General features: G+C 40.4%; 1 protein-coding gene across 1 annotated transcript in view; it reads right to left on the bottom strand.

Annotated features, from left to right (window-relative positions):
• ULK4 (unc-51 like kinase 4) overlaps positions 1-10,952 on the bottom strand; it is an 892,765-nt gene that overhangs the window by 348,490 nt on the left and 533,323 nt on the right. Inside the window, exon 29 of the mRNA XM_006868826.1 lies at positions 2,433-2,538. Coding sequence (XP_006868888.1) covers positions 2,433-2,538 — 106 coding nt within the window. The remainder of the gene's footprint in view (positions 1-2,432; positions 2,539-10,952) is intronic.

Raw genomic sequence — 10,952 nt, forward strand, 5'->3', positions numbered from 1 at the left:
TATACCCTGACAGGACATGAAATTAAAAAGATCTGTATGTAGTGGTTCATTAGGATTGATGGCCAGGTCTGAGCTGATATAACCTATCCTGCTGGTTTTATGGACATCATCAGCATTGACAAAACCACAGAAAATTCCTGTCTGGTCTATGACACCAAGGGTCGATTTGCTGTTCATCATATTACACCTGAGGAGGCAAAGTACAAGTTGTGCAAAGTAAGAAAGATCTTTGTGGGCACAAAAGGAATCCCCCATTTGGTGACCCATGATGCTTCCACAGTATGCTACATTGATCCCCTCATCAGGTGAATGGTACCATTGAGAATGAATTGGAGACTGGGAAGATTACTGATTTCATCAAGTTTGACATTGGTAACCTGTGTATGGTGACTGGAGGTGCCAACTTGGGAAGAATTGGTGTGATCACTAACAGAGAAAGATCCTGGCTCTTTTGATGTGGTTCATGTCAAAGATGCCAATGGCAACAGCTTTTCCATCCAACTTTCCAACATTTTCGTTATTGGAAAGGTAACAAACCATGGATTTCTCTTCCCTGAGGAAAAGGTATCCGCCTTGCCATTGCTGAAGAGAAAGACAAGAGACTGGCTGCCAAGCAAACCAGTGAGTGAAATGTTTTCTAGGTGATTTGAATGAACATTATCTTTACATAATTAAAGATACTAAACACACACACACAGAGAGAAAGATAAGCATCTGTATATCTATCAACTTTCCACTAGGCATAGCTTTGGAGTCCTGGTGTGGCACTGTAGAATAAGCATTGAACTGCAAGGTCAGTTTGAAATGGTACAAATCCACGAGCCACTCTTCAGAAACCCTACGTAGGGTCACTATGAGTCAGAACCAACTCAACAGCACTTGACTTCTTTGACCAGTGGTCATTTATGAGCATGTTATTTAATTTCCATTTATTTTCTTAATTTACTATATTGTGAAATTACTGTATTATCTGTGTCACTGTGAGTTAATGTGCCAGACTGCAAAGCTGTTTGAACTGCAAGATCAGCAGTTCAAACTCACCAGCTGCTCCTTGCAAACCCTATACAGGGTCGCTATGGGTCGGTACCAACTCAATGGCACATAAAAACAACAACAACATATGGTCTTCAGTGCCTTTACTAACTAAAATGTAGGAGGTTTGCACCCACTTAAAAGGTGCCTTAAGAAAAAAGTCTGGTGATCAGCATCTGAAAGTTCACAAGCTTGAAACCCCTTCTGTGCAGTATGTGCAGTTGCCATAAGTCAGAATCAATTTGACTGGCAACTGGTTAGCACATGATCTATCCTGTAGAAAGTCCCATGTGTGCTTCAGAAGAACGTGGACCCCACTGGTATTGGATGGAATATTTATAACTGTCTATTGGGTTTAGTTAGTTTATCATGTTGCTCCAGTAGTTTATTTTGTGTTTAATCATCTTTCTAATTGTTCTTGCACATCAAGGTCAAAGACCACAGGCTTCAGTATAGATTATATCTGACCATGAAGAAAATGAAAAGTCTCACTACTCACACCTGACACTCTAAACATCATCATGACACAGAGAGAAGAAACTGCATCTGTCATGGATTTCATTCTACTTGCATCAATAACGAAGCCAGTGGAAGCAGCAGTTAAGAAATCAAATGACTGATTGCAATGGACAAACAAAGCAAAACATCTACTTAAAATTCCAAAAGACAAGGAAGTCACCCCGATGACTGACGTGTACCTGACCCAAGTCATGGTCTTTCTAGTCACTTCTTATGTAAGTAAAAGCTGAACAATAGAAAAATGAGCAGATCAAGCCCACCAGCCATTCCTTGGAAACCCTATACATGGTCGCTATGAGTCAGAACTGACTTGACAACACACGTCAACAACAAATATAGTGAAGTCTCAAAACTCTTGGCAATAATTAATGCTGTTAGAAATACACATATTCCACTGGGAGAATAACAGGGAAGAAAAATATATCAACACTTAAGTATAATGACTTCACAGAATTCTACATTCTTTGAGGGGAAAGTCAGAAAAATGTGAATAGATAAAATTTAGAACATTTCAAATGAGAGCTTTTATTTTATTAATATGTAAGTAGAACATGTATACATTTTCAAAAATTGTGGCAGTATATATGGGCATAAGATGTGAATTAAAGTTGCCCCCAATCCATCCCAAGAGACTTTTGTTCGTATCTGTTCTTTATTTTGATTGGCAGTAGTTAAGTCTAACTCCTATGCTTTCACCTCTAGTTCTTAGTTTATCATCGTTAAGCTGTGCCTTTTAACTTCTGCCATGAAAGTGGGTGAATTATTTCAGAGACGCTGTCACTATGCACCGTACTTCTTGGCTTCCTACTATGTAAGATGAGGTAGTATCCAAAAGTCAAAACTCAACAGAACTGAAGAATAATTTTAAAAAGCATTTTTACCTTGTTCATAAAGTAGTTTCATATTCAAATCTTTGCAGGCAACCAGATTGTTGAGCAATGCGATCACACTTTGCATGGTGTTACCCAGAACGCTCTCCTGATGCTCCTGCAATGGATAATAATTTCCACTGTGATTACACAAAATTACAATCAGATCGCCTCAAGAATAATTTAGATCATGATCAAGAAAATACCGCAATTGTTCACCATGGGGTCATTCATCATACAAATTTAAGTAAGTACCTTTCTGCACTAGAATGAGAGAGACAAAGGCTCTGCTGTGGCAGAGATGAAAATACTCAGAAGCGCAGAGCTGCAGCAGGCAGGTCTGGCTTGTGAGCAGAGGGGCAGCCACATAGCCCTCTATGCTTTAGAAGTGACCAAAAATCAAGTACAGAGAATTTAGGATCACAGAAAGTGTCACTATAAATCGGACTGACTCGATGGCACTGAAGATTAACAGCAACCACTTGAAATCAAGATTTTGAAACTACAAAAGAAAATGACTTAAAGCAGGAAATAGTTCCGTCTCTGGGGATGATTTTTTCATTTAGCCCTGTGCACACACCATGTGTGAGTTATGCATCACTGAATCACTGTCTCAGGACAATAAGCTCCATTTGGGACATAAAATGGGAAGCTTGGCACGCGGGGGGTGGGGGTTGGGGGGTATGGCAGTAGGGGAATTTTCTTCAACACTCAAGATCATGTAGCAGGGAGTAACTAAGTCCTGGTGTGGCACTGTGAGTTAATGTGCTGCAATGCAAAGATGGTTTGAACCACAATTTCAGCAGTTCAAGCTCACCAGCTGCTCCTCAGAAACCCTATACAGGGTCAGTACTTCACCACCATGAAGAACGGAAGGAATCGTGGAATAGTACTATAGGAGAAGCACTGGACTGTAAAACCATACCTTTTGGGGTTTTTTGTTAAGTACCCTCAAGTCTATTCCGACTCATAGTGACCCCTGACAGCAGGGGTGGGGAACTTCCCGCCCATGAGCTATGTAAGGCCCACATAATCATTTGGTCTGGTCCTGCAAAGGGAACCACATTCCTAGCATCACACTGCTGTGGTTGCTGTTGTGAGAAATAACTCTTGTGGGCGTGGTCCATGTTCAGTAATATAAAGGCTCATGAGATTTCTAGACATAGACTGTTGATTTACATCCATGGATATGTAAGCAGGATGAACAGAGGAAGGGAGGACTAGGAACTTTATATAAGAATAGTCATTAAAACAGACCATGGGTGAGCCAGTTTGGCTTCTCTGAAGGAAGGGAAGCCAAGAGGTGCCTGCAGGTTCGTGAATGGAGGGAGACTTGAAACTGGAGTAGGGGCTTTTTTGAGACAGGGGAATAAAATTTTTTTTCAGGCAGGCCAGTTATGTGGTGCACTGGCCCATGTCTACTTGGTTCGACACCCAATTTTATAAAATTGATTAATGAAAACCTCACTCTTGCTAAAATAAGTATAGATTGGATTACTTGAGCATTTGTTGGTATTGACAGCATTTCTCACACTGTTAAGTGCCGTCAAGTCCTAGTAACCCTGGATAGGGTTTTGAAAGAATAGCTGGTACATTTGACCCGCTGACCTTGTGGTTCAAACTGACCTTACAGTCCAGTGCTTTACCCCACAGTGCCATCCCAGGACTCCAACTATCACATTTGTTGTTGTTGTCAACTGCTGTTGAGTTGGCTCCAACACACAGCAACCCTGTAAAGGGTTTCTGGGGAGCAGTTGGTGAATGTGAACTGCCAAACCTGCAGTTCAAACCGACTTTACAGTCCAGCGAATTGACCCACAGTGCCACACGGGGACTTCAGCCATTCCATTAGGGGTGAGTTAATTAAATGTTTGACCAAATATAGCAGGTTAATTTTTGAATTGATAACTTTGTATGGCCTGAGAGTCATTTAATAAATTTTGGCAGAAAAAAAAAAGGTTCCCACATCTCTACTGTACAACATGGTTTCCGAGAAGCCCTTGGTGGGTTTGAACTGTTGACCTTGTGGTTTGCAATCCTGTGCTTAACACCTACAACACCACACCAGAAAGCTGTTGGTAAGCATCGTCAAGTCAGTTCCAACCCATAGCGGACCCTGTATGTAGGATGGCCAAAGAATGGCTGCTGAGCTTGAACTGCCGGCCTTTTGGTTCAAACTGACTTTGCAGTCCAGCACCTTAACCTGCAATGCCAGACCAGAAAACAGGTGGGTTCAAATCCACCAGCCATTCCTTGGAAATCATATAAAGAGTCATTATGAGTCACAACAATGCAGTGACAGAAAACTGCCAAAAATTCAAGCCAGATTCTGAAAAGGATATACAACGAGAGATGTCTGTGTTGATGTCAGATGGATCTTGGTTAAAACCAGGGAGCACCAGAAAAGTGTTTACTTGAGCTTTATTGGCTCTGCAAAGGCATTTAACTCTGTAGATCACAATAAACTATGGATAACGTTGGGAAGGTTTACTATTCCAGGACTCTTTAAATGTGCTCATAAGAAACAAAGACAAGGCTGTTGCTAGAATAGAACAAGGGACACTTGACAGCTTAAAATCAGGCAAGGTGTGTTCCACCTTTCAATGTATCCTCTCAATGTATGAATTCAATCTGTATGCTGAGCAAATAATCCAAGAAGTTGAGTTATATGAAGAAGAATGGGGCATCCGGATTGGAGGAAGACTCATTAACAACCTGCGATATGCAGATGATACAACCTTGCTTGGTGAAAGTGAAGAGGACTTGAAACACTTATTGATGAAGAGCAAAGACTTCAGTATGGATTGCACCTCAATGTAAAGAAAACAAAAACCCTCCCAACTGGACCAATAAATAACATCATGATAAATGGAGAAACGATTGAAGTTGTCAAAGACTTCATTTTGCTGGTATCTACAGTCAACTCTCATGGAAGCAACAGTCAAGAAATTAAATGACATGTTGCATTCGACAGATATGCTGCAAATGACCTCTTCAAAGTGTTAAAGTGCAAAGACATCAGTTTGAGGAGCAAGGTGCAGCTGACACAAGCCATGGTACATTCAATAGCCTCATATACATGTCAAAGTTGGACAATGAATAAGGAAGACAGAAGAAAAAGTGATGCATTTCGATTATGATGTTGAAGGAGAATACTGAAAGTACCAAGGAATGCCAAAAGAACAAACAAATCTGGTTTTGGAGAAATACAGCTAGAATGGGAGACTTCAGAATGGGAGACTTCATCTCTCATACTTCAGACATGTTATCAGGAGGAACCAGTCCCTGAAGGAGGACATTACGCTTGGTAAAATGGAGGGCGAGTGAAAAATAGGAAGATACCCAATGAGATGAAATGATACAGTGGCAGCAGAAATGGGTTGAAATGGTACTTAACAACAACACCATGAGTCAGAGCAGAGTCAACAGTACTTAGCAACATCGAAATGAAGGAGGAAAACTGAATCATTCCTGTTTTCTATTTTTCTTTATAAAGATCCGTATCTTTATAAAGTGTTAACGGATGTTGATAACAGCAAGCATTTGTTTTTTCTTGCCTTTGAATTAAAAAAGTTTTGCGGGGGGAAGTAACACACACTCAACTGAAATTACAAAATGTCAGATAGTACAAAACTAAAAAGAAATTTTCTCTTTAGGGCCACAACTAGAGGCAAGTGAGATGAGGTGCGTAGACTATGCCATTTAAGCAAGTGCTCACTCTCAGGTTCTTACAGAGGCAAGCACTCACTAACAGAGAGGGTTGTGTAGGCACCTAACCCTACCCCATTCTACCCTGCCCTGTCCCTTAATAACTGGTGCCATCCCGTAAGACACTAAGCAAAGCAATTTAGTGGGTTCCATCCTGACCATTTGTCTTCCCACACGCATATGGGAATATATGGAATATATGGTTTGTGTTTTATTTCAAACAAATAGCATCAATTATTAATTCACTCAGCAAATAATTAATTAGTTACTGAGTATCAGGTACTGTGTTGGGTACTGCGGATTCAGCAGATACTAGCCATGCTCTCTGACCTCACGAATGTTGCTCTTTACTATGTCCTGTATCTTTTTTCAATAAATTTACTCACCAAAGATTTACTGTCTATCTGCTATTTCCATGCACTGTTCTGGGTATTTGAGATAAAATATTGTACAATGTTCTCTGACTTCATGGAAACAGTAAATAAAATGCATAGTAAGTCAACTGAATATGCTGTGTTGGAAGATTGTTGTTGTTATGTGCTGTGGAGTCGGTTCCGACTCATAGCGACCCTGTACAGGGTTTCCAAGGCTGTAAATCTTTATGGGAGCAGAAAGCAACATCTTTCTCCCATAGAACAGCTGATAGTTTCGAACTGCTGACCTTGCAGTTCACAGCCCGAGCAGGAGAAAGAGATGGAGAGTGTAGCCGTGGGGCTGTTCATGATGTGAAGTTGCGTTCAGGTTGGACTCACTGAGAAGGTGTCATTTGAGCAGACATTTTATTTTGTTTTTAATGCCAATGCATCTTAGAATTCCTTGGTTTAATAAACTCATTTTAATGAACATTTTTACTTTGAAAAAATTCAAGTTTATACAAGAGTTGTAAATATAGTAGCACAGAAGTTGCCAGGATGCCACATCACATTTAGAATTCATGTTTTCTACAAATATTTACAAAGTGTTAACTGTTTTAGGTACTTGGCTTGCATCAGTAAACAAAGCTGACAAATCCCCACCATCGCCAAGTTAACTTTGTAGCCAGCAGAGACAATAAACAATTAAAATAACAAATAGCTAATGTATACAATATACTACAGAAAAGGCACTCTAAGGTCTTGGGGGTGGGGACAAAGTGCAGGGAGAACAGGATAAAGTAGATAATCAATGTTGGTGAAATTGGCTGTAATTTTAAATATAGCAAGCAGGGTGTGCCTCCTTCAAAGGATGACATTTGAGCAAAGATTGAAGGAGGAAGAGACACATTTATTCTTTTAACAAATTGCTAAATTTGGTGAACTACTTTTTTTTTTCAGAAGGGTTGCTTTTATGTTCACAAACGATAAGACTGACAACCTTATCCGATTTGGGTTAGGAGTCCTGGTGTGGTGTTGTGGGTTAATGCGCCAGACTGCAAAGCTGTTTGAACTGCAAGGTTGGTGGTTCAAGCTCACCAGCTGCTCCTCGGAAACCCTATACAGGGTCGCTATAGGTCAGAATCGACTCGACGGCACTTAACAACAATTTTAAACCCTGTGGCCAACAAGCTGATTCTACCTAGTAATGAGTGACTCTTGAAGACAGAACAGAACTGGCCCATAGATTTCCTATGCTGTCATCTTGGCTGGAGCAGACTGCCATATCCTTCTCCTGAGGGGTGGCTGAAAGGTTTGAACTGCTGACCTTTCAGCTAGTCGTCTAGTGCTTACCTGCCACATCACCAGGCTCCTTCCATCTATACTATTACTTGTTGAGAGCTGGAATGCCCTAAGACGGCCTCATTTCTCTGGGTGTCGCAAGTTTCCCATCTGTGACAGGGGGCAGCCTTACCACATTTCTATCTTCTCTCATTTAACAGGAAGTATTTAAAGTTTCCTTCTCTGACTAGTTTTACATATTTTGCTGCTTTCTACTCAATATTTATTGCACATTTATTACCTGTTTCCAAGATATTTAGTAGATTTCATTTATAAGTATCAAGGAGACTGAGCACATTTTTACCAGATCTTTAAGTACATACACACAGACACATACACGTATTTTAATAGCTTCTACTCAGTTATTTACACCTTGATCCAATTTTGGTTATTTCTATTTTCTTAGAAAATCATCTACAGTGGATAAACGTTTTCATATCTATTATGATCAAATTGTACATCTCATTCTCTGCTACCTTCACAAATCTCTGACTCCTATTTGCATTGCTTTTTATACTGTGTCCTCTCCCCCCTTCTTGCCAATCAGAATCTTCAAAGCTTTACTTATGTTATTAGTTTTGTAAAGAAACTGAATTTTCATTTTCATAATCAATTTATATGTTTACTTTGATTTAGTCACAAATTTCCCACTTCTCTGCCCTTCCATAATGGACACAATACAAAGGCACTTTCCTGCCTCTTAAAATGAGGAATGGCTACAAGACTTGCTCTGGCCCACAACAACTCATTTGGGTAGACGCATTAAGGGACAACTGAGAGCTTCATCATTCTATCTCTTTGTGTCCCTGGGATGTGACCCTCCAAATGCTGAAAGTACAAAGAGCCTGGGCATAGAGTGAGAATACTGAGCTGAGTGTCTGGGAAGTCCTTGAGGGCAGGTGGCGTCCAAGGCTTACAAAAACAACACTGCACTTTTCTCTGAAGTGACTCTCTTTACACATTAGTCCTTCTCACTGATGACTTATAGTCCCTTTCACTCTTGAGTTCCACTGATTTCAGCTAGGTCTTACCACCTATCTTTGCTTGAAACAAGGGGTTTGCTTTCCAAATATCAGCGACTGAAAATTCCTAACCCTTTAAAACACATGTTTGAAAGCACCTTTGTGGTGGACATTAATGTTTCAACATTTCGCTGACACCAGCTTAACGAGATTAATGTGGAATCAATGATGTACCACCAATTTCAGTTAATTATTCTTAACAGCTGGTTGGAAGGAAAGGGTGATTAATAAGCACTAAGATGACACTACACGCTATTCATGATAAAGTAACTAATGATACATACGAAACCTATTCTTCTCAAGAAAAGTGAGGCTAATAAATCTTTGTGTTTTTTTCTTTTTTTGGTCCCATTTGGTAAAATGACACGTTGTTTCTTATTCAGAAACCAGTCACTCAAGGAACATAAGTGGGTGGAGATAAATTCATTGTTTCTTTGATGTAAACATTTTTATGATTAAATTCACTTTTTCTATTACGCCTTCAGCAAACTTTTTGCTAGTTCTGAAGTTAATACTTCAGTTTCTCCTGAGGTTACAGGGCTAGTGAAATTTGTTAATGTAAGCATTTCTGTTATAAAGATCTGTGCTAGGCCCGTGGACACTAAAAACCCAGGATCAGGATCCTGACCAGCCAGACTCTGGGGCTCCCAGCCTGGAGGTCTCAGTCATTGTCCAATGAGGGCTTCTACCTGCCCTGCCACTTACTGTGCTGAGCAGTGTAAAGCTAAGGTACACTCAGCAGCCCCCACTTACAGTATTACTGGGGATCCTCAGGGGAAAAATTTTTATGCACAGAATAAAGAAGAAACCAGAAAAGTAATCCTATAATAAGACTTTAAGAAACGATGCATAAACCCATGGCTGCCAAATCACCTCACAGTGACTCTACATGACAATGCAGAACTGCCCCATTGGGGTTTCAAGGCTGTCATCTTTATAGAAACAGACTGCCACATCTGTCTTCCACAGAGTATCTGCTGACCTTGTGTGGTTAGTAGTTTGAGTCCTTTCACCACGGTACCACTATGTATTTCTTTTAAAAGCTCTGCTGCCTTACAATCACGGTGATCTATGACTAGATACATGGATAGACACACAGGCTGAATGCAGGTGGGAGGGAGAGTGCGAGTATGCCTACGAATACATACAGGTTTGAATACATAGCAGCTATCTCTATAAATATATGTATGAATGTGGTGAAGCCGATAGGGGCAACGTTCTGAAAACCTCTTAGCTATAACCAAACACTTTGTGGGAATGAGTCACCTGGCCTAGGGGCTCAGGACCATAGTCTCCTGGGACACCAAGGTCAACTGGCAAGTAGCAGTCGAAAAAGACAATGCTCTACATTCTCAATTGGTGAGGAGCGACTGAAGTCTTTAAAGGTTATGAACGACCATCGAAGGTACAACTATTAGTTTCTCCCTAATGAGTAAAGGAAAGAGTGAAGAAAACTGAAGGCATATAGAAACAATTACTCCAATGGACTAATGGACCAAGTGATCATCAATCTCTGAGACCAGAAGATTGTGCCCGGTTACCATTAACTCTTTGAAAGAAAGGTCCTACATACGATGGAAGAAAAACAGTATAAAACACAAAATCGTAAAAAAGGCCAAGCTTACTGTTCAGATGACAACGGTTGGAACCCCTGAGACTACGGCCCTAAATCACTTTTAAGGTCCGGAAAGGAACTTACCCCATGGCTTAATTTTCAGCAAACAACAGACAAATCTGTAAGAGGAACAATTCACACTACAGATGAGTGTACACCTTAGAACAAGCAAAAGAGTAGCCTTTCTGGAAGGAAAAGGTTCAGAAGGGTCAGGAAAGACGTAAGACTGGAAACAGGAAACACAGGAGGAAGTAGAAAGAGTGGTATTACATTGTGGGGAAGCTAATCACTGAGATCAAATAAAATGTTGAATGAAAAACTCATCTCCTCTATAAACCTTCACCCAACTCACAATAGAAAGTTAAATAAACAAAAACCTATGGCTTTTCACTTTAAACCATTGTTTGGCTTTCAAACCATACAGAGGCTGTGAATCTTGTTCAATGTAAAGTAGTTGTTGTCAGGTGCCATCGAGTCGGGACCGACTCATAGC

Source organism: Chrysochloris asiatica, unplaced genomic scaffold, assembly GCF_000296735.1.
Source record: "Chrysochloris asiatica unplaced genomic scaffold, ChrAsi1.0 scaffold00124, whole genome shotgun sequence".
Classification (NCBI taxonomy): domain Eukaryota; kingdom Metazoa; phylum Chordata; class Mammalia; order Afrosoricida; family Chrysochloridae; genus Chrysochloris; species Chrysochloris asiatica.